Source organism: Mirounga angustirostris, unplaced genomic scaffold (assembly GCF_029215605.1).
Source record: "Mirounga angustirostris isolate CCGP_5_RB_7025 unplaced genomic scaffold, mMirAng1.0.hap1 SCAF_14, whole genome shotgun sequence".
NCBI lineage: Eukaryota > Metazoa > Chordata > Mammalia > Carnivora > Phocidae > Mirounga > Mirounga angustirostris.
In genome coordinates, this window is record NW_026991722.1 from 76978387 (window position 1) to 77006162 (window position 27776).

A 27776-nucleotide genomic window follows, 5' to 3' on the forward strand; every position below is an offset into this window, starting at 1 on the left:
CTTTCCCTCCATCTCTCTCTCTCTTTCTCCCTCCCTCAGCCCCCTTTATCCCCTCCATGCGGGTCATCCCCAGGACATACACCTGCACTCAGTCCTTCCAGCCCACAGACTCCACTGCCATTCCTAGGGCATGCCAAGCACACTCCCACCTCAGGGCCTTTGCACCTGCTATGCCCTCTGCGTAGGACCCTCTTCCTTGGATCTCTGCCATGGTTAACTACCTCCCTTCTTCAAATCTTGGCTCAGATGTCACCTCAGTGGCTCCTTCCTTAACCAACAGATTGAAAATTGCCACCCACCCCCACCACAGCATGCTTTAGATCCCTCCCTACTTGCCTGCTTTTTTCCTTTAACCATCGTTCACACATGCGCGCACACACACACACACACACAAATGAATTAATCATAATCCTTACATCATAACCCGCTCTCATCAGCTTTTAATGATCCACTTAACAATGTAACAAACACCCAGGAAACCACTACCCTAAACAAAAACTAAAATCTTGATAATAACCTACATCTGACCATACGTTCCCTCCATCCCAGCATCCCATCCTCCCCACCATAGTCCTCACCTGTATTTATTCTTCTCTTGTTTCCTTTTTATAATTTATTACTGCATTATGTGTGTACAATGGGTTGCTCTTAGCTTTATAAAAAGGAAACCACGTGTCTGTAATGGGACATTTTCCACGGGCTATTCTGTGTCAGATCCATCCGTACTGTGATGTGTGGCCATAGTCCCTTCATTTTGACGGCCATGTAATACTTCATTGTGAGAATTTATTCATCTGCTCTCCCATACTTGGGCATGTGGAGGTTTCTCCATTGCTGGCCACTGTGAAGAGAGGCCTTATGAATATTCTGCCACGTGACTCGTGTTGCAGACGGGCAGGAATTTCTCCAGGGTGTATACCGTGGAGGAGAATGCTGGGTCACGATCATGGTATGCACATGCTCAGCTTTAAAAGATAAAACCAGGCTGCTTCCCGGCATGGTTGCATCCCCACTGGCAACGTGAAGAGGGCTTTATTTCAACCTGGGCGCTTACACTTTATGATCTACCATGTATTTTCCTTGTGTTTTCGTTTACTATCTATCTCCACCCCCAGCCCCATGTCAGCAGGGTAGGGATTTTTGTCTCTTTGTTCACCATTCTATCCCCCATGCCTAGAACAGCGTCTGGCACATAGTAGGTGCTCAATAAACAGTTTCTGATTGAATGACCGAATGGATGGTCCCACACAAGACCTGAGGGCTTATATTAGGTATCATTGGATTATTATTATTCATTTCCTGCAGATACGCTGATTCATCTCTCAGTTTCAATCTCCCCAGTCCAGGGAAAGGACCATTGGCCCAAACTACTGAGGCCTGGACCCCCCAGGCCACCTAAAACATCAGAGTTTCTGAGGATGGAGCTTCCCTTTCCGTAACCCTCCATGGCCCTTCAGATAAAAATCCCCCAAGCATGCCGGGACTTACAAGGCCCCACACAGTGACCCTGCCACTTCATCTTACCCCCTGCTCACCCCTGTTGCTCTAAAAAACACACTGCAACCCAGCCACACTAAGCTCTTTCACACCCCTGGGCCTTTGCACCTTCGCATCCCCTCCACTCCCCCTCCCGCCCCCCTTAACCACGTTAAGACTGAATCCTTCAGGGAGTAGCTGAAATGCCACGTCCTCTGAGAAGCCCTCCCTGGCTCCTGAGACCCAGGAGGACCCCTGTTAGAGAGCCTCATGATACAAGGCTCTTGTAAACTCTTAGGACCACACTTGGCGTGATACTTTGATTCGTATCTCACCCTCACTCTAGACTCTAAGGCACAGGAGAGCAGGGGCCAATTCTGCTTTGGCCATCCCTGTGCCTCAGCACAGAGCCCAGTGACCGGCACAGAGGAGGGGCTAATATTTTTGGATAGATGGAGGGAGGGATAGGTGGATAGGAGGACAGAAAAAAGGAAGAAAGCGAGGGAGGGAAGGAGGGAATGAGGGGAGAATACTTACATGGATGGCTGTATAAATGACGGAGGGATAGAGGTGTGGGTGGATAAATGGACTGATGGATGAGTGGATGAATAGATGATGGACAGAACAAAAATTGAGTTGATCTCTTTCTTCCATCTTCCCATGCTGCCATAATGGTGCCCATGGACGGGCCTGGCTGATGCTCTCAAGAGCACCAACGATGCTAAGCAAAAAGGCAAACTTCAAGTTCCTTTCCGTGATGTTCCAGAGTCATCGCCTGTTTCCTAATTGTGATGGTGAAGCGTGGTTATGTAGGAGAATTTGAAATCCTTGTTATCACAGAACGAGGACATCGCTGTGAACCTCACATGCAGGTTAACTAAATGCGATCAGCCTGAAATGTGATGTGTAACTCAAAGATTCAGAAAAGGGGCAGCATCGTCTCCTCCAGCTCATCGGTTTGATTTCCTTGTGCTGACAATCTCAGCTAGTATCGTAGCCACGAGGAAGCAAGATGAAAACACGCAGAAGAGAAAATCCAGGGATTCTTTTTCTAGGGATGTAATGCATACAGAGTTTTTTTGTTGTTGTTGTTGTTTTTACAAAGAGTTTGTGATTGATTGATTTTGTTCTGTTGTCTTCTCCACTGGTGTCTGAGCCATCTCCCCAGTGGATGGTGGGCTCCTTAAAGGCCAAATTCATTTCCCCTCCTTGAAATCCCTTTCTCCCATGGTTCCCTGGGATCCAGGCTTTTGCACTTTCAGATTTTCCACAGCCCAGTGGAGAGGGGCCACTGCACCAGATCCTCAGCTGGACGCCATTCATTAGTCGCTCAACAAACATGGGCAGCATGCTGCTGTGGGAGTTGCAAAAGGGTTTGGGATTCAAATCCCAAGTCTGCTACTTACTCCCTGTGGGAACATGGGCAAATCACTTACCCTCTTTGAGCCTTGGAAGGTTCTTTTTCCCCATCTGTAAAATGAGGACAATATTCCCCACCTTGTGTGGCAATTATGAAGAGTAGTGTTATATAAGTGCCCGGCACATAATAGATACTCAAGAAATGATAACCACACCACACAAGACGAATAAGACACAGTCCTTCATCTCATGGATGCTTCACTCTAGCAGGGACAGCACTGAGGTGGCCAATTGTGATGCAGGCTGTCACATCAAGGTATGGGTAAAGGAACAGAGAGGAAGATGGGAATGAGTTCATGGAAGGCTTCCTGGAAGAAGTGGCATTCAGTCAGACCTTAAATAGCATTATGCAGTCCAGAGTCATGGGTTCTTCTTTCTAAATGCTAAATTTCCGTGTGACCTTGAATCAGTCACTTCCCCACTCTGGGGTCCCCAGATCCCCTTCTGTAACATAAGGTTCATAAGCATTAGCTCTGAATCTTTTGAGTCATAGGCTCTTTTGAGAACAATCTCTGAAAGCCACAGCCCTTCTTCTCAGATAAACGCACACACATAAGTTTGTCTGTCACGGGGCAAGGGGCCCTCATGGACCCCGTAAAGCCACCCTAGGCTGAATCCCAGAGTTCAGCTGGATCGGTACCACTGCAGAGCTGGCCCCATCCTCACACAAAGCCTCTCTCTTTAGTCTGTGGCCAGCACGAGCCAGCAGAATCACTGACTCAATCTGAGAAAGCCCATCAGGCACTGGGCTGCAGGACAGAACAGGGGCCTGGGGAGGGGAGGTCATTCCAGCTGGCTGGGGAACCGGAGTCTGGTTCTGGGAAAGCGCCCCTGACCAGTCCTCCCCTGACCTCACCTAGTTTATCAGCATCTGCCTTGGGGAGGAAGAGGAGCGTGGGCCGCTCTGGGCAGGCTCCCAAACAGGCCGCTGACCCCCATCTGTCGCCCAGGCTGGAGTTCCCGGACGCATCCTTCATCTTTCCTAATCTAAACACCCGCAGGCCTCGGGTGGTCCATCCCCCTCCCAGCTAATGTGTGTGCTCAGCTGCATCCAGCCTGCCAGAGGAAGGAGAGCTGGCCATCCCTTTAACACTGGAGCTGCTGCCATCACCTGCCTCCCTTTCCATCCAGCCAACCCTCACCCAGCATTTATTAAGCACCTACTGTTTGCAGGCATCTGTGAATGAGATGGTGGAGGGTCTCACCTTACCTTCCTCCAAAGTCTCTGTCTCCTGGGCTAGGTCCCCTAAACTCCCCTCCAGGGCAAGATACTGTTGCTATCCCGCTCACCTGGAGCAGGTGGGTGCTTTGGGGAAGTAGGCTCTGAGCTGGCTAATTCGGGGCTGGGAGGAGAATCAGCTCTGGGTTGGTTTCTGGACATCTGCTGTGTGATCCTGGCAGTTTCCTACCCTCTCTGGGCCTCAGTCTTCCCATGTTTCATGATTCCATTTGGCTCTGAAATGGGCCTTGCTAGCGCCTCCTCCCTCCCCTCTCCCAGAATAGTGGAAGGAGAAGAGAAAGCTACTCTGGAGTGCTCTAAGATCTTCCTTTGGGCAGTCTCTGGATCATAGTCATTCATTCAAGCATTTATTGAGCACCTATTGGGTTCCAGGTCCTGGGACTGGGCAGCTGGAATGTGAAGACGACTAGGATTTAAGCAGGAGACCCATAGACACCTCACTCCAAGCCTGGCTTCCTGCATGGGGTGAGGAGACCTCCCGGGGTCCCAGATGGGCCTAGCCTAGGATTTGGGGCGCCCCGGGGACTCGCGTGTCAGCCGGCGGCGCTTCGGGCCCCGGTCTGTCTCCTCCCCTTCCTCCTTCTCCGCCCCCTCCACCGCCCCTCCCCGGAGCGCCGCCGCGGCCGCCTCCCACCCGCGGGATCCCGGCATCCAGAGCCGGCGCGTGCGTCCGTCGGTCTGCGGGGCAGTCTGTCCGCGCGCGGAAAGCCCAGCGCCCCGGCGTGCGGCGGCCGCGGGGCCTGGGAGGGAAAGGGCGCGGAGGCGGGACCGCGGCTCCCTCCCACTCCGGGGGGAGCCCAGGAGGCGGCGGTGCGAAGCGCCAGCGGAGAACCAGGCAGCACAGCGGAGAAGGCGGTGAGAGCGCGGGGTGCTTAGGGACCCCACCCCCGGCTCCTGCAGGGGACCGGCGCGCGCTGGGGGGAGGTCTGGGCTGGGGAAGGGGGGGAGCTGGTACCCCAGGGCGGGAGGCAGCGACGATCCAGCTCCCGGCTTCGCCTCCTCGGTGACGCGACCCCCGAGGGGCCCTGGGCCGCGCCTGCAGCGCCGCTCATCCTCGCACATCCCCGCGCATCCCCGCGCATCCCCGCGCGCCCTGCATCCCGGCCCGGGCGCGGGCCCCGGGGGAGGGGAGCGCTCGGGGAGCTGAGGAGGGGGCTCCGCAGGCGAGGAGCCTCGGAAAATCGCGCCCCCGGCCCCAGCCCTCCCTTCAGGCCTGCCCCAGGGGAAAGCGGGCGGCGACCCCCTTAAGCCCCCCTTGCTGGCCCCCCCATCGGTTCCCCATTGTTCTCAGCCGATCGCTCTCCCGGGAAGGGGGAGGGGGTGCTGCGCTCTCCTCTTAAAGGGCCCTCTCCCCTTCTTGTCTCCCGGCAGGTCGCGAGCACGAGTGGGGTGGGGCGTGCCCACGGGCCCCCGCCCCCCTCGTCCCCCCCGCCCAGCTCCAGAGCCGCAGCCGGGCCCGCGGGCCAGGGGTACGCGGCGCACCCTCCCCGGTGCGTTCTTCGGCCACCCAGGCCTACCAGGACGCCGTGTGGAGCAGGAACCAGGGGGACTGGGACGCCCCCTTCAGCAGGAGCCGTCGGAGGGGCGGACCCGAGACCAGGCGAGCAGCCCCACTGGAGCCAGGCGCAGGGTCTGGGACGCAGTCGGGAGCGCAGAGGGCCGGCTGGGCGCCGCAGAGCCAGCAGCAGGCTGGCCCGGCCCTCCTGGGTGACAGGCCCTGCGTGGCCGGCTGGGAAGAAGTGACTGGAGACCAGCAGGGAAGAGACTGGACCTAGAGTAGGGGCGGCTGCCTCACTCCCTTTCTGAGCCCAGGGAGCCAAGGAATTTAGAGCAGCGTTTCCCCATCACAAAAAAGACACTTGCTTTTCAGAGCAGCGCCTTTATCTGAGACAGCGCTGGGGGAAGGGGTCCTTGGAGCCTGGAGCTGCACCCCGCACTCTTTTCACTGAGGCCTTGGGGCTCAGAGAGGACTCCGAGTTAGAAAGGAGGCCAGTTGGCTCTTGCTGCCCCCCTCCCTGGGGAGAGAGGAAGTTCCCTGCCTGCCTCCAGGCCCAGGAGGAGCTGGGCCGCTAAGAGTGGGGTCCTGGCCCCTGAGGCTGCAGCAGCGGCCATGTCAAGGCCAGGCCAGGGGGTGATGATGCCCGGGAGCGGGCTGGGCTTCCCACCGCAGAATGTGGCCCGGGTGGTGGTGTGGGAGTGGCTAAATGAGCACAGCCGATGGAGGCCTTACACGGCCACCGTGTGCCACCACATCGAGAATGTGCTCAAGGAGGACGCCCGCGGTTCCGTGGTCCTGGGGCAGGTGGACGCCCAGCTGGTGCCCTACATCATCGACCTGCAGTCCATGCACCAGTTTCGCCAGGACACAGGTGAGCAGACTCGCCCCCACTCCACTCCCCCCCCCCCACCTGTCCGGCCAGGCTGAGGCTGAGACCACACCACCATCACCAGCCTTCATGGTGGAATTCTGGAATCCCCGCAGCATCCCTGAGGAGGGGAGACAGGAACTGCAGGAAGGCTGGTCTGCTGATCCAAAAAAGGGACAGCCTAGCCTAGTCCAGCTGAAGACTTGGGTTCCAGTCCGGCCTCTTGTATTAGTTGTAGGGCCTTGGGCGAGTCATATCACCTCTCTTAGCCTCAGCTTCCTCATCTGTAAAATCTGTGGATCAATGTCTCCCACAGCTGTGTGAGGATTAAATAAAATTGTGCTCACTGAGCACAGGATCTAGAAAAGCATTAGCACCCAGGAAGAGGGCTTTCCATGCACTTCCTCATTTGATTCTTTTCCAACAGTCACAGGCACTAAGTCTTATTATCATATAATTATTATGAGTATTATTAGTCCCATTTTACAGATAAAGAAACTGAGTCTCACAGAAACTGAGTGATTTAAACTCAGAGCTGGGATTTAAGCCCAGGCAATTGAATTCCATTGCCAGTGCTCTTGACCAGTTTCCTGCACTGGCTCCAGGTGTTGGTGCTGAGATGGTGTGATGGGGGGAGGGGGTGGGGGGAGGGGTGGGGGTGGGGTGGCAATGGTAGTGTTAACTGTGGAATTGGTGGTGTTGGCATTGATGGTTGCATTGGTGGTTGTCTTGGGAGAGGAGATTGTGATGGGGCAGTAATGATGGAGAGAATGAGGTTGGTGGCTGTGTGATAGGTGAGGATGGTGATAAAGATGGTGAGGTCCATGCTCAGCATTCATGTTCTGGAAACGTGCCATCGCTGTGGAGATCTCTCTGAGTCATTGTTGCTTGGTGGTCTCTGACAAGCTTGGTGGGCAGTGGGGGATGGTGAGTGCCTGCCTCAAGGAAGCTGCCAAAGTATCCTTGGCATGTTCGACCCCAAGGACCAGTGATGGAGGTTTGTGAATCCTTGATTGACAGAATGCACGTAACAGCCTTGGAGATAGTAGGACGCGTCCCTGCTCTCCAGAGACGTTCAATACGGGAGCTACCAACTACATGTGGCTATTTAAATTCATGTCGAATAAAATTAAATAAACTTTAAAATTCAGCCCCTCAGTCCCACTAGCCCCATTTCAAGTGCTCAACAGCCACATGTGTCTCATGGCTACCATATTGGACAGCATAGATCCAGAACATTACCATTATCACAGAAAGTTCTAGTGGATAGCTATGCTCTAGAACATTGCTTGGTGCCTACAGAGTGGTCACCAAGTGTGGAAACACAGATGAATTCATAATACATGGTTTTAGTCCATCTGTTTCCATAACTCCAGGCATTGACTGCAGTCACTGGTGGTGCCAGGCATCCATTCATACTATCATATAATCATTTATTGATCTCGCTGTGTGTCAGACCCTGTGCTAAGCACTAGAAAAAAAATGCATGGAGCAAGACAGACAGAGTCCTGAGTAGAGGTTCACTGGAGGACCTACACTGGAGGTCCCAGAGAGCAAGCAAACATGTAATTCACAGATAATCAGTTGCAGGTCTGAGAACATGAAATAAATCTAGGGTAGGGGTGGTGATGGAAATCTGAAGAATGAGTGAAGGGAGCAGTGTCCCAGGCAGCAAGAACAGCCAGTGCAAAGGCCCTGTGGTAGGAAGGAGCAGAGTACATTCAAGTCCACTGTGTGTAGAGTGTGGTGAATGAGAAGGTGGTGCAAGACGAGGTTGGAGCAGGGCCTGGACAGCCATGAAAATGGCTTTGAATTTTCTCCAGACAGTAGAGAAAATCACCATTGAACCCTCCTGCCCATTCTTCCAGAGAGGCACTGAGTCCCTAATAGAGAAGTGAGAAATGCTAGGCATCCCCTGCCCTAATCATCTGGTTTATCCCCAAACCCTTCTCTGATGCAGGGCAGAGGTTGGACATCAGGAGGAGGAGGGTTTTCTCTTTGGCTTGGTGTTCGGCTTTCTGTAGGTTCAGAGCTCTCACTGGGTGTGGAAATTTTCCAGGGTCTGGCTTGGAGGGTGGCCCTTAGAGGTAGGGATAGCCCCCCACCCACCCCAAGGCTGCCAAGTTAACCACTCGGTCTTTGATCCCTCTTTTGGGTCCCTTTTCTATCCCCAGCACCCCCACTTGGGCTCCTAGCTCCCCAAACTGCCTCCACTCCCCGCTTCGGCAGTCCCCTTACTCTCAATGACACCCCTTTTATGGTTTAGCCTCGCTGAATCCCCCAGAAGTTCAGCTTCAGTTACTTCCCTGCACTTCCTCCCCAGAGCTGTTCACCCACACCTGCCCCCTGTTTGCCGGAAAAGGGGAAAAAAAAATCACTTATCCCTCAACAGGCTCCTGGGAGGCTGCCAAGACCCCCCAGTGAGGGAGGAAGGCCTGGAAACCTATGGGGTGGAGGGTGGGGCAACTTGGTTGTGGAAAACTGTTGGAGGGAGGGACTAGATGCCTCCTCACCAGACATGTTATCATGTGCCCCCTGCTTCTCCCAGAAGTAAGACAATGTCAAGAAAGGACATATTGTTCTCATGGGTAATGGTCAAGGAGAGAGCCTCAAGCAGGTGACCTTAGCTCTCCATGCCTCAGTTTCCACATTTATGAAATAGGCAAGAGTATAGCCTTGCTAGCAGGGTTGTTGGGTAATGGAGAAAACCAGGCCTGTTATTTTATCCCACAAACATTGACTGATCACCCACCATGTGCCTAGCATGTACTGAACACTATGGATGCACAAGAAATGGGTAGGAAATGCTCAATCTTGAAAAGACTATGATTCTCTCTCTTTCTCTCTCTCTCTCTCTCTCTGTCACACACACACACAAAACAATATAAAGTTAGAAAACCCAAAGCTCTCATATGTGTACTGAAATGAACACAGCGTCTATCTAGATTTTCTAATTTTAGGGACACCTGGGTGGCTTAGTCGTTAAGTGTCTGCCTTCAGCTCAGGTCATGATCCCAGGGTCCTGGGATCGAGTCCCGCATCGGGCTCCTTGCTTAGCCGGGAAGCCTGCTTCTCCCTCTGCCTGCTGCTCTCCCTGCTTGTATGCACTCGCTCTCTCTCTCTTGCTCACTCTCTCTCTCAAATAAAAAAAAAATCTAGATTTTCTAATTATAAAATTCTTGATAAGTTCACTGAAGCTGAACCTGAACTTGGTTTGGGGGGAAGTAGCAGTGAGCCCTAGCTTTGCTGGTGCCGTAACTCTGGAGCTGACAGACTTTCTGATAAGGTCAGATAGTAAATAAGAGAGTAAATATCTTAGCCTTTGTGGGCCATACTGTCTCTGTTGTAAGTGCTCACCTCTGCCATTGTATAAAAGCAGCCGTACAGGGGAAGCAAATGAACAAATGTGGCTGTGTTCTAATAAAACTAATTGTAGACACTAAAATGTGAATTTGTAGAATTTTCACAAGTCATGAAATAGCCTTTGTTTTCCAACTATTTAAAAATGTAAAAGCCACTCTTAGATCATGAGCTGTGCAAAAGCAGGCCATGGGCAGATCTGGCCCACAGGCTACAGTTCACCGACCCCTGCCCTCCCATGTTCTTAACCTGCCCCTGGGGTAAGGGAGCCGAGGCCGACCGGGCACAGCATATCCTGAACTATATACACGTGTGCGTCCACACACGCAACACCAACCCGCTTGCATGCCACTGACACACAAATGCCCTATCTATGTGTCTGTTGTGCAACTAGCGGAAGGAAACTCAGGTGTCAGGCTCAGACCACAGGAGGGAGGCCAGGCCTGGTCCCATGGGGGCTTCTGTTTGTTCAGCCGGTGCCCGCTCACCTCTTCCCTGCTGGGCTGTTTTCATCACGCCCCACGGGAGGTGAGGTTCCCTTTGAAGCTCTTCAGGTCCAGAGCCCACGTGCAGGGGAAATGATGTGACCCTGGGCCACGTGATGTTAGATCCCTCACAATGGTGTCCCAGGCACAGGGCTGGAAAGGAGAGCCGGGGATAGGCGAGGGATAAGGCAGGTGCCCCTTCACAGGCATGTGCTCTGCGATATCATGATCTTCTTCTTGCTGGTTCCCCAAAGCTTTCCTCATCTTCTTTGGTCTTGAGCTGCCCCTACCATGGGCAAATCAAGATTTCAAAAATGGGAAACCCAGGTCGATAGGTTTGCCCAGGTGGGTGCAGCAACTGGTGGCAGAGGTGGACCCAAGGGTCATGGCGGTCTTGGGGGGAGGGGCTGGTTCCCACTAGCAGTGGGGAAGTAATGTGGGAACCGCTTTCTGCCTCCCTTGCAAGGCCACAACTTCCCTGAAGTTAATTGTCCCCCACCCTGCCATTGGGGTGGCGGCTTCGGAGGGCCTCATCCAGACCCCGGATTTTCCACCTGGTCCCCACAGCTGGACAGCGATGTGACTTAGCCACTTTCCAGGCAACTCCCAGATTCCTCCCTGGACTCACATGGCTGGGACAGGATGGGCAACCTTTCTGACTGATTGGTGTCTCCCATTCTCCTCTCCCTCTGCAGCTAGGGGCACTTGTGGCAGCCTTCTGCCCATTCTGTAGATGGGACAGCTGAGGCTGGGAGAGGCCAGGCTGGAGACCATCCACAGCTGCTGTCCCCAAGGCTCGAAGCATGGCTGCACCAGCACTCCCAAACCATGGGGCTGGAGAGACAGGGGGTGGCTGTTTTCAGTTGCCCGAGCCTACATCATTCATTCTCCAGGGAGCTTGGGCTCCGCTCAGCCCTGGTCACTGCCCTTATGGGAATGTCCTGTCTGGGGACCTGCTTAGGCTGTTGGAAACCAGAAGACCACGGCCCCCAGAGAGAGGCCATCACCGGGAAAGCACTGCCAGAATTTAGACTCCTAGGCAGGCCATTGTTATAGATGGAGAGACTGAGGCCCAGAGAGAGTGAGTGACTTGCCCAAGGTCACACAGCCATTCAGCCCCAAGCTGGAATCCAGGCCTCTCAGACAGGTCTCGGGGATGGAGAACAAGGTGACATTCAATGCTGGGCTGAGAGAGTCCCCTCCCCCTTCTCCCTTGAGACCTCTGTTAGGGCTTGTTGTCAGGGTCTAGTCCAAGGCAGGAATGGTATGTGCAACACCAGAAACCTCCGGGACGAGCTCCCTAGTTACAGGATCCCTTGGGACCCCCGCCCAGCCAATCTGCGAGGCTCCTGCCCCTGGGCTTGACAGCAGAGGCAAGAAGGACAATGTGTGTTTGGGTGGGGAGGGGCCCATCCCATGGTGGCAGCAAGGTCCAACAAATCCATTCATGGCTGTCTCCCACTACCACCTGTCACACTACCTCCATTTCCACCCGTACAGACCCACCCTTTTGGCCTCTGGATGCTTTTCTGGCTCCAGGAGCCTCTTCTGATAATGTAAACTCATCTTCGTTTTATCTGACAGCTCAGTGGTGTCTGCTCAGTAACAGGCGCTAGGCTGGGTCCTGGGGACTCAGAGAGAGGGACAGGACCCTTGCCAGACTGATTTCAGAGTCTCATGAAGGCCAAGCCAGATATATAGCATGGGAATAGCAGTTGAACCCTCTGACTCAGATATAGAGCCAAATTCCAGCTTGGTCCTTTGCTGGTTGTGTGACCGTGGGCAAACACCCTAACCTCTGGTAGCCTCCGTTCCCTCCTCGGTAAAGTGAGAATGACAATAGTCCCTACCCAAGAGGGGTGTCATGAGGATTAAATGAGATAATATAGGTAAAAGCATGAAGAATATTACTTTGCACATAGTTATCACTCATGCTCAAGTAGGGAAAAGATTTAAATACTCCACAGGAGAGGTGCAGGTTGCCTTCAGCCAGGTAATGTGGGCAGTGTGAGCCTGGGGGCTCTGAGAGAGAGGACTTCCTTGAGGACAGGTCCTCCAAGAGTCTGCGTGGTCTGAGGAACACTTTCAGGTAGAGGAAGCAGCATCAGCAAGGTGCTGGAGGGGACCTCAGGCCCAGGTGGAAGAGGGAGGCTGTGCCGGAAGAGGGGAGGGGGTAAGGGAAGCCTCTTGGGTCCCACTGGGCACCACAGGGCTGCCAGCTGCTAGCCTTTAGCGGGGGGGGGGGGGGGGAGGGGGGCCCCAGGGGACCCAGAGCCATGCTGCAGGACCAGCCTCGTTAATCACCAGCCCTTGGAAGCCAGAGCTGAAGCAGGCTGGGCGGGGGCTGACGCAGGCACGTCCTTACAGCCCGTCGGGTTTCCTCCACCCAGCCAGGGGGCATCGCCCCATTTTCCACACAGCAAAGCTGAGGCTCAGAGGGTGGGGAGCCTGAGCTAAGAAGAAGTGGGTGGGACATTCAGATCCGGGTCTGCCGCACCCACACTGTGCCAGGCCTGGCAGCTCCAGCACCTTGGACAGAGCTGCCAGCGCCCCGCCCCCGCGTTGGGGTGGGTGGGGGGCTTGGGGGTATCCTGGGTCAGAGCCCCCTCACAGCTGGCTCTTTCCCGCTCCTCCCCTGTCCCCTGCCCCTCCTTCTCCCCCGCTGCGTCCTTCGAGGGAGCTGTGGAGTCTGACCCAGAGGTGAGGGAGGTGATGAGCGCTGTGGCGGGGGAGGGGACGCGGACTGATGGGCGCTATTATCAGTAAGATGGAGTCTGGGCATGATAAAGGCCGTGGCGTCAGGGAGGGTGATAGTGGCTGTCATGGGGAGGGGACGGGGGACAGTAGGGGTTCCGTGGGGCTGCTGATGGAGGGTGGGAAGAAGATGATAAGGAGTGGAGGAGGAGGCATGGGAGTTCTAATGGGGAGATGATAGCACACGTGACTGGAGGGTAATGAGGAGGGGTCAGGGTGGGGAGGTGATGGGGCAGAACCGGTCACAGCAACGGTGCCCATTCAGGCCATGGGCGAGGGGGTCCCTAGTTCCGCTCCCCAGTGTGGAGTTCTCAGGGTGTGGAGGGTGCCCAGGGCCCTCCCCGGCTCCCCTCCCCCAACATCCATGTCTCCCGGGGCCTCCCTCTTTCCACTAACTCCTGCATCACACCCCAGGGTAGCCACCCCCAGGACAGCCTCCAGGGCCCAAGACAGTCATCCCCCCCACCCCGTAGCCCCCACAGCCTCTTGATTGACACAGACACCCCTACCAGCCCCCGCTGCCCCTGGTTGAATCCTGCTGAGGACATGGGGCCCCAAAGCTGGATCTGACTGCCTCAGGGAGCCTTGCTGGTGAGGCCCAGGCTCCGGGTTCCCTCCCCAGCAGCTCTCTGGTATTGGTGGGGGGAGGAGGGGAGCAGGCTTGTGACTTTGGGTAAACTGCCCTCCCTCCCTTCTCTGTGATGTGGCCCCGGCAACAGTACCTATCGCAGGGGATTGTGGTCAGTATTCATTCCTTCATGCAGGCAGCAGGAAGGTAATGAGCACCTACAGTGTGCCAGGCACTGTCCTAGGCCCTGAGGATGCAGCAGCGAACAGGACAGACAAACCCCCGCCCTCAAGGCCCTTTTATATGGTGTGATACAGGAGGCCAGGCACCAAGGAGGTCCCAGGATGTGGGGCTGTTCCTCACCTCAAGGCCCCACGAGCGACCAGGTTGGGGGCTCAGTCTCCTCTGGATCCTGGATGGCTGTGTCCTTGCTCTGCCACCCTGTCTAAGCTCCTCTCCCTCTCTGGGCTCCTCCCATTGTAGCTCTGGAGCTGCTCCAGGCTGCCACCTCCACCTGCCCAGGAGGTAGTAGCAGGCCGATGATGGGATATGGGAGGGAGTCTGGCGCCGGGCCCTGGAGCTGAATGCCCTGAAATGCGGAACAAAGGACAAGGCAATCAAAGGAGGCAGCGCTGGTGGCCAGGCCAGTCCTGCCAGCAGCCGCAGCATAGCCACCGCTCCTCCCGATGACAGGCTGTGCCCTGCCACTGCTGGGCCTTTGTCCCCTGTCGCTCCCACCACAAGCAGAACATGCCAGAGGAAGCATACAGTTTACCTGAAATCACACCATTATGGGGCCCTCCTTCTAGAGAGGCTCCGCTCTTCTAGAGAACAAGGGTTCGTTCATGCCAAGGTGTTAGTCACCTGATACAGTGGAATTAAGAGAAGGGGCCCGGGCTCAAGAGCTGCCTCTAATTTCTAGGGGATTTGGGCCAAGTCCCTACTCTTTCTGGGACCCAGTTCCCCGACCTTGACAGAGGCTGAAAACTCAGATGCTTACGGAGCCTGGGCAGCTAATAGAAGTGTGTGAGGTGGCTGGGAAGGCAAAGGTTTTCAACTGTTGTTCTTTAGTGCTTGGTACACAGTAGGTGCCCAGTAAATACTCGAACCCATGAATGTGGTGGCGGTGGCTCAGTTTCTGCTAACGGTTGCCAAGGAGGCCAGTCCCTGTGGCCACATCTTTGGATATTTTGGGATTTTTGAAATCCAGACTTGAGTGAGTCTACCCCAGTTTTTAAATGTTGGTCATTTTAAAAAATGTAAATAGCACGCAAACCAAAACAAACTCACATCCACCACTAACTTGCAATCTCCAAGCTAGTCATTTGTAGCATTCAGTTAGGTTCCCTCGCATATATTTGGTCCTTCCTTCCTTCCTTCAGCTAGTATTTTCTAAGTGCCTATCCCTACGTTCCTGGCTATCAGGGGATGCTAAGGTGGCCGAAAGCCAGCCCAACTTTTGAGAGGCTCCCAGGCTGGAGGGAACACAGCCTCAATATTTTAGTGAGCTATGTGCTTTAACGGGGGTACTGCAGGTGCAAGGTGCTATGGGAGCCCCAAGAAGGGTGTGATTCTCCCTAAGGATGGCAGAGAAAATTCCAAGAGGATAGAGCTTGAGCTGAGCCAGGAAGATTGCTTGGGAACTCGGCAGGGAGGAAAGTGGGGTGGGTGGGTGAATGGAGTGTCAGAGGGAGTGGCGTGTGCAAATCCACAGAGGCACAAGCATGCACGATGTGTTCAGAAAATAACTAGAAGTTTGGTGTGGTTAGAGTAAGAGGCTGCACAGACAGCTTGTGATGGGTCTCAGAGAGGAGCTGAAGAGCTTAGACTGATTCCGAAGGGCACTAGGGAGCTACTGATGGGTACTGAGCAGCGGAGTGATGTGGTCAGACTTGAGTTTGGCTCTGGCTGCCACGTGAGCGTGCACTGCAGGGCGCAGAGGGTGGAAGCTCACACGCAGGGCACAGGCTACCACGGTAGTCGAGGCCAGCCCTAATGGTGGCTTGGACGGGGTGGTGGCGGTGGAAGTGGGTAGAAGTCCAGACCCCTCTGGGTTAAATCCTGGCTTCATAACGTAGTAGCTGTGTGACTTGGGGCAAGTCACTCCGCCTCTCTGTGCTATAGCATTTGTACAATGCAAGATAATAATGGTACCGTTCTGCAGGGCATTGTGTGGACTAAGAGTTGGCCTCCTGAAGCGCTTAGAACAGACCCTGGCGCGTAGCAGGCCCTCGGTGGGCATTTACTACTATTACGATGTCTACTTCAGCGATGAGGAAGGAAAGGCTCAGAGCAGTCGGGTCAGTTGTCCAGGGCCACACAGGGCTCCAGGAGCTGGAGGCTGTCTGTTCCTTCTGTTCCCCCTCCCTCGCTTCCTCTTGCAGCTCTTGCTGGTAGTGCCCGGGGGGCCAAACCCAAGTGCGCTAGAAGCCAGGCGACCGAGAAGCCCCACACGCAGCACATACAGTGGGCACAGCCCGCTGCCGGCAGCCTGCGGGACAAGGGCCTTTCGGACCCCATTTGAAGACAGCAAGCTCTCCCAGTGCCAGGCAGCCCCTCAGCCTTCCCTGCCCCTCCCCGCTCCTCTCCATGGCCCTGGCCTGGCTGCCGGCCGACCCTGGGGAGCCTGGGCCAGCTTCCAACGTGCAGAAACCACTAATGGGCCACAGCTCTGCCGGACGAGTCCCCTGGGAGAGTTTGAAGGCAAACAGAATGCTGTGGGATTATTGATCCCAGGGTGTGGGCTTGGGGAGGGGGTGCCCTGGGGCCAGAGCCTGCAGATCCCAGCCTGGCCCCCGCCCCAGCCACCCCTCCTCATCTTCTCAAGGAGCCTGACTTGCCCCATCTTCCAAAGGGGGCTAAACCCCATCGGGCCGATGTGGAGACTGGGGGGCGCCCATGACCCCCCAGCGCAGGAGTTGACACAGCAGAAGCATTCGATAAATCGGGATGGTTGTAGGTGCGCCTGTTTGCTGTCGGTGGGGCGCTGGCCATGCAGACGGTCGGTGGGGGTTAAGCGAGAGGACCTCTATTCTGGAAGGTCAAATAGCAGGCTGGAGCCTCAGCCGTGTGCCTTGCCCAACCTCCATGCCTCAGTTTCCTCCTCCGGGAAACGGGCTCGTGCGAGTAGAGCAGAGCAGTAAAGGGAACAGCCATGGGAGCCAGGCAGCCGGGTAACGGGGTCTGGCGAGACCACTTGGGCATCTTCTTAAACTGCTGTGCCTCCATTTCGTCGCCCCTAAAATGGGGTAAGGATATCCCTACCTCATCGGGCTGTCATGAGGATTAAATGAGTTGACACGAACCAGAGCCACAGAACTGTTGGTGTTATGATTACTTCTGGGTTGGTGGAGGAGTCAGTAAAGTCCCTCACTGGGGCCCAGCATCTAGTGGGTGCTCAATTCATGCTCAACCCACTGCCCAACCTCCGGTCACAGGCCTGCAACAGGACACCCTCCACCTGACAGGAAGTCCCATGACCACCTCCCACGGGGCCCTCTTTCTCATTGGGGTCTGGGTGCCCCCAAACTGAGATCACTTCCCTGCAGGAAGCTGCCCCCAGAGGGAGGGGTCCCCTCCTGGCCTCGGGGCTGGCTCCGTTCAGGGAGGAGCCCTTTGGAGGCCGAGGGGAAGGCAGGAGGGCATGGGGCCCTCCCTTCTCTACAGTCAGCTTCTTCTTAATGCCAAAAGCTGGGTGCTAAGACACCCACACAGCCCACCTCCAGGAAGGGGGTCAGATCAGCACCACATTCTCAGGGCAGAAACCTCTCACAGCTAAACACAGAGAGCGAAGCTGAGGTAGTGAGTTCCCCGTCGCTGGAGGTATCCTAGGCTGGGCTACCGCTTAGCTGGGTTGAACCCCTGAGAACCAGTCCACCCTGGACTCTCCTTTATTCCATGAATGGAGCATCAGTCCCCCAGCCCTCCCAAGGTTTCACTTCTCTGGGCCTCAGTTGCCTCACCTGTAAAACGGGAATAATCCTGGTCCCTCCCTGGAAGAAACCGTGTGCAAGGAGAAAATGAGTTAGTGAAGGAAAGTGCCGAGCGCAGCATCTGACACACAGTAGGTGCTCAATAAATGCTCGCTTCGTTGTTACTGCTGTAGCTACTATCTGCCCCCTCGGCTCTCCTCCCGGCTCTTCCCTGTCTCTTGGCCTCACTCTGTTGTGCTCCCTGACTCTCCATGGTGCTCTCAGTTTCTAGGTCTGGGCTTTTGTTTCTTTAGGTCTCTCCCACCTGGTCTCGCCCTCTGCCCCCAGGTCTCCTGGTACCCCCTTGCCACAGCACTTCCCATTTTGATCGAGGCCTCCCTTTGAGCAGTCTCTCTGTGCATGTGTGTCTCTCTGTGTCTCTGCGCCTCCCTCCCCCCCCATCTCTCCCTCCCCCTGTGTTTTGATCTCTCTGCTTGTCTCTGCCCCAGGCGTGAACCACTCACTGGCTGCAGTGGCCGCGGCCGCCCCCACGCCCGGTCTCCGGGGCCCAGCTCCTGAAATCCTCCAGCTGACATTTGGCCAAAGCCCCTTTTCCCTCAGTGTAGCTGGAACAAGACTGGAATTTTTCAACCAAACATTCTTAAGAAACGAAGGGGAGTTTGGGGGGACAGACAACAAAAGCAGACACACAAAAACAGGTCCAGAAACGGTCCGTGCTTGACACAGTTCCCTAATGGCCACGGGAGCACCCCCCCCCGGTCCCTGTGGTCACTGCAGCTGGGCACCCTGGGGGCCCAAGAGGGAAGTGGTCTGCTCAGGGACACCCAGCAGAGTGGGTGGGTGAGAAAGACCAGCTGTGCTTCCAGGCCCCCAGTTTCCCAGGCTGAAGAACCTCTGGCCCCATCTTAGACCCATTGTTCTGGCCAAAAATCTAGGCCAAAGCCACTAGGGAGAAGTGTTCTTGCTCCCTTGGAAATCTGAAGATTGCAGCCCAGGCAGGTCACCCAGGACCCAGCCGGCCCCCCTCGGCCTGGTCCCCGGCCAGCCTGAGCCCGAGGTGGATGGATGGGCGGGCGGCAGACACGACGGGGTGCAGGGCCCAGCAGGGAGGATGGCAGCTGCCCTAATTACTCCAGCTCTCCAGGTTCCAATCTCGTTTGAAAAGGACTCCAGGGACGCAGCCTTTAATAACTACCAGTAAACAGGCAGGAAAATCGATACCTGGTAAATAGAGCCCTGGAGAGAGGGACGCCTGGGCTGGCTGGCCCTGACCTGCTGGGAGGGGCTCCCGGAGTCCTTTGTCGTGGGGCTGGCCAACACTGGCCTTTCCAGTCCTGTCCTCGCTTCCCCTTTCCACTCCCTCCGAGCCCTGACCTGTGCCAAGTAGGCTGCCTGTTTCCGTTGCAGACACCTCCTTTGCACAAGGATCTGTGCCTGGCGCTGGGAACGCAGGTGTGGGTCCGACCTGGTTCTTGTCCTCCTGAAAGTCATCCACCAGCAAAGGAGATTAAGAACAACAACGAATGATTTAATGACAGTGCAAGGACACTTGGGCAATATAAAGCTGCATGTGCCAGCCATAGCAGCAGAAACAGAAAAGCAAGTCCAGGAAGAGGGGGACACAGGGAGGGTTTTGTTGGATGAATAGGAGTTCACCAAGTGAATGAGAGCTGGGACATGGGGAATGCGGGTAATGTATGTAGTAATAACAGCTGTCTTAGTTAACATTCATTGAGCACCTACTGTGGCCAAGCACTCTGCTGAGCACCTATGACCAGCATTATCTTGTTTTGTCCTACAGTAATTCTTTGGGGGTATGTATTCCTACCCCCGTTTTACAGATGAAGACACTGAGGCTATGTGTGGAGCCAGGATTTGACATGGCCCATGAGATTTCTGAGTTGTTTCTCTCAACCACTTTATTCTGCACCTCCCATCTCTGACCCCACCCTGCCCAGCTCAAGACCTGACACCCAGAGGTTAACGAAAGCAAGTTCCCATCCTTTCCCTTACCATCCAGGGGTTATACCTTCCAGGTAACACAGCACCTTAACCCTCACTAGGAGGCTCAGGGCGGGACTTCAGGCACATCAGACCTGAAGATCATCTCTCACGAGCCCTCATTTTGCAGACGGGCAAACAGACTCTGGGAGGAGAAGACCAGCACTCAGGAGCAGAGCAGAAACGGGATCCAGAAATGTTTCCTCTAACCCCCTCTCAGGCCTGCCCTGGAGGAAGAGCATTGTCAAGGAAAAAATCTATATGCACACACTCAATTAAAATGATAAATCAGGCATCAAAATGAGGCAGCCCAGGAGACGGGGGAGGATCATGTGTTCACATGATTGGCTTGAACAATACAGGAGTCCAGGGACTCCATCCTCACAGGTCTCTCTCACATCCATGGCTGCAGCTGTCTGCCTCGATTTTCCCAGCTCTCGGGGTCTGGGCAGTTGACAGAGGCAGGGGTAGTCCATAACCGTTGGGATTCTGACAGAGGAGAGAGAGAGCAGAGGACAAGCTGTTCCAGCCCTGGGTAGGGACCCAAGTGAAGGTCAGGGAGAGTCTGTGCTCAGGAGAGAGAAGCCTGAGCAAGGCAGAGGGAGGCAGGGGTCTTCAAGAAGGTCCGTGGTGGGTCCCCACCCATATGGCTGCAGATCCCTGGGCCAGGCACCTTGGGGTTATGCCAGTTAACAGCCGAAATGCACTCCACGTTGTGAGGGTCTGCTGTCTGCCAGGCTCTGTGCTTGGCACTAGGGTATAGCAGTGAGCAAAGCAGTCAAGGTCCCTGACTTCTTGGGCTGACAGCCAGGTGGGAAGAGACAGAGAATAAAGAAAGTATGCAGATGAATATATCGTATCAGGTAGTGCTGAGTGCCAAAAGAAAAAGAACACCCGGCAAGAAGATGGCAACCGGGACAGCTGTGCTAGAAGGTGGTCTGGGAAAGTCTTTCTAAACAGGTGACATTGGAGCAGAGACCCAAAAGGAAGGAGGAAGGAAACTAGGAGAACATCTGGGGCCTCCCAAGTAATATTCCAGGTGGAGGGAACAGCAGATGCAAAGCCCTGAGCCTAGACAGTGCTTGGGGTGTTGGAGGAACGGCAAGGAGGCCAGGGTAGCTGGAGTGGAGTGAGTGAGAGGGAGGTGGGAGGTAATAAGTCAGAGAGGAAGACGGGACTTTGTAGACTCATGGGAGGAGTTTGGTAGACAATGGGGGCTTTGGAGGTCATAGCGAGGACTTTGGCTTTTATTCCCAGTAAGAGGGGAGGCCATGGGAGGATTTTGAGCAGAAGAAAGATGTAATCTGATTTGCATTGAAAAAGATCCCTCTGGCTGCCATGTGGGGAACAGACTACAGAATGCAAGGGCAGAAGCAGAGGCCAGTCGTGAGTCTACTGCAACAGTCCAGGCAGGAGAGAGACAGTGGGTTAGACCAGGTAGAATCACTGCAGTGAGAAGTGGTCAGGCCTGGGATGTATCTGAAGGTAGAGGGGACTGGGTCTACTAATGGACTGGATGTAAGGTATGAGGTAAGTCAGGGATGAGTCCCAATTTGGGGGTGGGTGGTATTGGGGTGCAAGCAGCTGGAAGGATAGAGCTCTATCCAGCATTTGCAATGAGAACCACTTCAGGAGGAGCAGATTCAGGGTGGGGAAGCATCAGAGTTCTGCTTTACCAGGGGTGAGTTTGAGATGCCCATTGGACCTCCTCAGGAGCGTGCCGAGGAGGCAGCTGGATCCACAAGCTCTCAGAGGGAGAGGGTGGGTCTGGAAATGATGGATTTTGGAATCATCAGAGTGGTCCTTTTCGCAACCTCACAAGGGGGTTGTGGGGTTGCTTATGCCCATTTTAGAGATGAGAAAGCTGGAGCTCAGGGATGTTGAGGCACGGGACCACAGTCACAGAGCTGGCACATTGGGCAGTGGGGACTTGAAATGAAATGTGTCTGCCTCCTAGCCCCTGGTGCCCAGCCTAGTCCCTGGGCTCTGTGGCTCTTCACCGAATCCTCCCGGCAGCTCTGTGCAGGGGGGGAGGGGGAGGGCGCGTCATGAGCTCGGCATCACCTTCATTTTCGAGCTGGGGCCACCAAGACCCAGGCAGGCTGAAGGGACTTGCCCACAGCTGAGAAGCAGTCAAGTGTGCAGCCTTCCTGCAGGTGTGCCGAGTGAGCCCAGCAAAACTATCCCTCCACAGTGGTCCCAAGGCACAGAGCAGGCTAAAGCCTCTGAGAAGTCCTGCAGCCTGGACCTCACCTTATCTCTGTTTTCATGCAGTGCGCCAGGGAGCCTTGCTCCCAGGGAGCCCCTAGAGCTTTGGGAACATGAAGCAGTGGTTGAGAGCAAAACTTCAATGCCCTCATTTTTCCAAATGGGGGCATGAATACCCACCTGGCTGGGGTTATCATGTGGTTCTGTGCATTTTCAATGAGCACTGGGTGTGGAGCCCTCCAAAGAGTAGTCAGCAGATGTCTGTTAAAGGAAGGAACACATGAACAAACAGATGAATAAAAAACAAAGGAATTGGTGGGCGAAGGGATGGACAGACGCAGGAATGAGCAAAAGGCATGAAGGAACACAAGAGTAACCACACCCCAAAAGGATCAGGGTCTGAACTAGGAAATGCATTCATACACTCAGCAATGATCTGTTGAGAGCACCTACTGTGCGCAGGCGTTGGGGACACAGCAGGGAGGAAAACGAAGTCCCTGCCTTGGTGACATTCTAGTGAGAGGAGACAGAAAACAAGATAAATAGGTAAAATATAACTTATGCCAGATGGAGAAAACCAAGCAGGGATGGAGAGAGAGAAAAGGAAGTATGTGGAGGGGTGGCACATTTTTAAATAGGGTGGCAGTAAATGAGGGAATGGCTGAATGCATGAATTAAATTAGGGAGTGAGAAGACATGCACCATTGAGAAGCATAAGGGATGACTGCAGGCATGGGTGAAGGATCGAATGAAAGAATTATTGAATGAACGAGCCCAGGAAGATATGAATGCAAGAACTAAGGCGCGAATGAATGAATGAACAAATGAGCCAATGGAAGAGTGGTTGAGTGCAGAGATGAATTTGTGCTTGAATTAAAGCACCGATGAGGGGATGGATGAAGGAAGGAAGTTTGGAATGAGGCAAGAAGGCCGGCCTGCCCCCCCCCCCCCCCCCCCGCTCGCATGGCCAGGGCCCCGCTGTCCCTGCTCCCCGCACCCGGGTCCGAACAGCCCCCGCACCCCCTCGCCCCCGCCCCACTCCCCAGTCCCCACTCCCCCGGGGCCTGTGCGGCCACCGCTCCGGTGTGGGTGCTGACCCCGGAGGGGGGGTGCCCGCCCCCGCGCTCTGACCGCCCTCCCCTTGTGAGCGCAGGCACCATGCGGCCCGTGCGGCGCAACTTCTACGACCCGTCGTCGGCGCCGGGCAAGGGCATCGTGTGGGAGTGGGAGAACGACGGCGGCGCGTGGACGGCCTACGACATGGACATCTGCATCACCATCCAGAACGCCTACGAGAAGCAGCACCCGTGGCTCGACCTCTCGTCGCTCGGCTTCTGCTACCTCATCTACTTCAACAGCATGTCGCAGATGAACCGCCAGACGCGCCGCCGCCGCCGCCTGCGCCGCCGCCTGGACCTCGCCTACCCGCTCACCGTCGGCTCCATCCCCAAGTCGCAGTCGTGGCCCGTGGGCGCCAGCTCGGGCCAGCCCTGCTCGTGCCAGCAGTGCCTGCTGGTCAACAGCACGCGCGCCGCCTCCAACGCCATCCTGGCCTCGCAGCGCCGCAAGGCGCCCCCCGCGCCCCCGCAGCCGCCGCCGCCGCCGCCGGGAGGGCCGCCGGGCGCGCTCGCCGTGCGCCCCAGCGCTACCTTCGCGGGCGCCGCGCTCTGGGCCGCGCCCGCCGCCGGCCCCGCCGAGCCGGCGGCGGCCCCGCGGAGCCCGAGCGCCCCCGGCGGCGCGCCCACCCCGGGGCAGAACAACCTCAACCGGCCCGGGCCCCAGCGCGCCACCAGCGTGAGCGCACGCGCCTCCATCCCGCCGGGGTAAGACGGGCCCCCGGGCGCAGGGTGGCTGCCCTCCGGGGCTAGGAGCGCAGAATCGCAGTGATCCTAACAGTCACAAGCAGTATCTAGCATCTAGTAGGTGTTCACTTTGTGCCAAGCGTTAATTAAGCACCTTAACGCGCTCGGGGACGCTACGTACGAGGTAGGTACCAGCATCACCCCCAATTGACGCATGAGAACGCCCAAGCACGGGGGGGGTTCCTAACGACCCCCAGGATCCCATGATTCACAAGCCCGGGCGTCACAGCAGCAGTCAGGGTGCGAGCTCCGTGTGTATCCCTTGCTCAGCTATCTGCCGCACCTCACTTACTACTCCAGACGGTTCTATCATGCCCAGGTTGCAGGTGGGGAGGCCGAGGCTGGGAGCGGCATGTTACCTTCTGACAGTCACCCGGCTGGAGAGCAGGGCTCGGAATTCCGAGCCAGGCGGATTCCAGAGACTGTGTTGTCTTGGAAGTTTTAGAGGGTTCTTGCCTCTCCCCCAAGTCTCACGTCCATCTCGTGTGCAGGCTCCAACAAGCACCGGCCACTTGGTCGGAATATTTCCCCGATAGGCCACACCTGAAGTATCCCTGTTACTCTGGGCTGATACTGTGGTTTTCGGGGGTGGGGGGCGGCTCTGGAGACTCCCGGGTGGCCTGGGGTAGTGGAAGCAAGGGGTGGTGGACGAGGAGAAGTCAGGCCCGCAGGAGCCAGCCTCTCTGCTCTTGTTTAGCCAGAGCAGCCCTTTCAGGAATCTCCTATGAATTGGCTTTCCCAGCAGGATTTCACTGAGGAAATCCCCCCTGGTGAGGGCATCCCAGGCCCCAGGATAGGGACCCAGCGACAGTCTGTCAGCTGCCTGCCCTAGAGCCCTGACTCCATCAGTCTCAGCCTGACGGAGTGGGAATGAGAAGGAGGAGCAAAGACCTTGACCTTGAGACAGACCAGAAGGGAAATGACCGGGTGGGATGTGGGCTGTGGTGCCCAAGAGGAGGGGTGGGCGCCAAGAGCCAGCCGTGCTTCTCTCACCGTGGCATGATCCAGGGAAGACCAGCAAAGGTCAGATCTGGATAGAACCTTTGAGGTCTCCACCTCCCGGCTGGAGAAGGGACGGGACCCCAAAGCTGGCTGCCTCGTCTGCCTTCTGTCCCTTTGAAAGTGACTGCTTGGGTTCAGACGCCCTCTCAGCCACGTCTGAGTTATGCGGTCTGGGGCGCGCATCCTTCCCCTTCACTGAGCCGCAGCCTCATCACCTGGCAAATGGGAGCAGGATGTCCATTGTGTGGGGACGCTGTGGACCTGAACGATAGTTGGCACCCAGGGAGAGGGTTGGCGTGGGGGCAAGAGAGCCGCCGTGGGGGCTCGGAGCAGTGAATTACTCCTGATTCTTCGGGTGGCTTGCAGAAGCTGCCTCCTGCCTCCTCACCCTTCCCTGCGCCTTCCCTTCAGGTCGTTCCTGCGGGATAAGAGGGAGGGCCATGGGGACAAGCAGAGGTGCACCCCGTGTGGCCCAGTGCCAACAGAGAGGAGCCCCATGGAGGTCAAAAGTCCTCTCGGGGAGGCGTTGCAGGAGGGACTCACCCACTTGGGGTCATGGGACTGGAGTGTTCCTTGTAGGTAGCAGCCTGGCTCTGTTATGAGAAAGGAGGGCTGGCAGGCCCCCAAATGACAGCAGGCGTAGTCAGCAAGCTGAAGTGGGTGTGGCGGGGGCAGGACCAGGGAAGTTCAGGGACCTCGGCAGCAAAAATTGGAGAACCTTCTCTCTGGGGCTGTATTGTTGTAACCCACTAATGGGTTATGAAATCAAAAGGTTGTAACCAGATTTTTCTTGGAAGGAATAGAATGGAATGGAGTGGAATGCGATAATAGAATAGAATAGAATAGAATAGAATAGAATAGAATAGAATATGCAGGCATATATCCTACATAGTGATCGTAAGAATTGGTCCAGGAACGTTTTGCATCACTTTTACCATGTGTTCAGTGGATTTCCAGGTGAAGTGGATTTCTTAGTCACTGATGAACTTTGTGCAATCCAGTGTTTCAGAGCTGGCTGGGAATTACTCAGCTTTTATTGCTCAGTATTAATTCTCCAAGTATGTACCGTGGGTGTGTGTTCACAGAACTGAACAAGACACGTGGGGCCCAGAGTGATGGGGAGACAGACATAGAGCAAGTAAATGAGTAAATGAACACAATCGCTGGAGAGAGAGGGAAGCGCTTGGAGGTATGGGGACAGGGTGGTATGATCGAGAGGGAATGAGGCGGGGGTCAGGGAAGACCCCTCTGAGGAGGTAGCCAGATCTGGAAAAAGGCTATTCCAGATTGAGGGAATAGCATATGCAATTCAGCGGGGCTTGGAGAACATGGTACATTCAGGGAAGGACATCTCAGTTAGTGGCCCTGCAGGTGCAAAGGGGTGGGGGTAGGAATGTGGCCAGCAGGTTCTGGGGACCGTACAAGGATGGAGGTTTCCTGCTGGAACAGTAGGTGCTGAGAATTTTCCCAAATGGGGGTATAGAGCGAGATTGTGTGGAGCCTTAGGGGAGCCTGGGCTTTTTGCTACCAACAGTGGGGAGCTATAGAGTGTGCTTGAGCTCAAGAGGGCTATGGGGAGAAGAAGAATTTCTCCTTGGGAGTGCTGTGCTGATCATTGACCATGTCCTCCTGTGACCTGCTGGAACTCCGTTCTCCCAACCATGTGCCCCTACCCAGGGTGTACTGGGTGTGTACTCCCCCTGGGAGCCGTTTGTTACCCTCTCTGAGAACAGACATTGGCCTGGAAAGGGGGGGTGGAAACTGTCAAGGGCTTTCTCACCCCTCCCCAGCCATGCAGACCCTGCCCAGCCAGATAAGCCTGTGTCAGGCCCCCTCCCCTCCCCTCCAAGGAACCCCAGCTAAAAATACTCTATGTGGCTCAGAGTGGGGTGTGAGCCCAGGACCTGTGGGGTCTGCCTTGGAATGAGGGGGTGTGAGGAAGGCGGGTGGGGGTAGCCAACCCTGGTTCCTCCCGGCTGAAGCCTCTGTTGCCAGGGCACAGCCTATGAGGGGAGGCAGATGGGGGTCTCTGAGGAGCCAGGCAGCCAGCCCCCCAGGCTTCGCCCTGGTCCCCCACACCCCTGAGCCCTCATGGCCTTCCACATGGTCTCTCTGACTCTATGTTTATGTGTCCAGTTTCCTCTTTGCGAGGACAGCAGTCCTAGATTAGGGCCTGCCCTAAAGTCCTCAGACCTTATTCTAATCCCCTCTGCGAGGACCCGCTCTCCAAAGTGTCCGAGGCACTGGGGGTAAGGACTTCAACGTTGGAGTTCTAGGGGGACACAGCTCAGCTGATAACAGTATCTCTATGTATGGGTCTCTGTGTCTCTCTGTCCATCTGTCTGTCTGTGGTTCCCCTCGGCCACCTTTCCTTTTCCTTCCTGCCCCCTTCTCTGCACTTCCTTCTGTCCCACAGGACTGACACAGACTCCGAGTCCAGTCCTTTCCCGGCTGGGTGACCTTGGGCGCATGGCTTCGCCTCCCTAGCCTCAGTTTCCCTCTCTGCCAAATGGAGCTAAAACCACTGCCACTCATGTGTGGCGGCTCAGCAGGGCCCATGGCATGCAAAGCTTTAATATTGCCCGCCCCGTATGATCACTTCCCAGCCGCATCTCAGCCCCGGGTGGGGACTAGGACGGGAGAGGGGCCCCGACTTGCCCAAGGTCACACAGCCCGTGGGGCCACAGCGGGCCCCTGGCCTGGGTACTTTTCCACTGCCCCTGTGTTGGGGCAGGGAGCCAGCTGGCAGTCCGGGCCTGGGGGACACACAGGGGTGGGGGAAGATCCGCCCTGTCTCCTGGGAGGGCAGTGTCCAGCACTTTGGAACGGAGCTGCGGGGCAGACTCAGAGTTTCCACCCCACGTGGTGGAGGGGAGAGAGGGGACAGCTGCAGGCCTGTTTCCATTTACTGAGCACTTGCTTTGTCCCAGGCCTCATTTCACGGCCTCTACACACATTGCCTGTCTGAATGCCCACAGAAACCCCACACGGCGAGTCCGATTTTCCCCACTCTTCACATGAAAAAACAAGGCTCCGAAAGGCTGACACTTGCTCAAGGTCCCCCAGTTGGGTGTGTGATTCGAAATTCCCAGTCGGCCAGGGT

At 55.8% G+C, this 27776-nt stretch overlaps 1 protein-coding gene across 1 annotated transcript in view; it reads left to right on the top strand.

The window, feature by feature from the left end:
* Positions 1–4786: 4786 nt before the first annotated feature.
* The window catches only part of DTX1 (deltex E3 ubiquitin ligase 1), a 35654-nt gene continuing 12664 nt past the window's right edge, over positions 4787–27776 (top strand). The window contains exons 1-3 of the mRNA XM_045887600.3: positions 4787–4990; positions 5507–6504; positions 22963–23632. Coding sequence (XP_045743556.1) covers positions 6246–6504; positions 22963–23632 — 929 coding nt within the window. The 5' untranslated portion in view covers positions 4787–4990; positions 5507–6245. The remainder of the gene's footprint in view (positions 4991–5506; positions 6505–22962; positions 23633–27776) is intronic.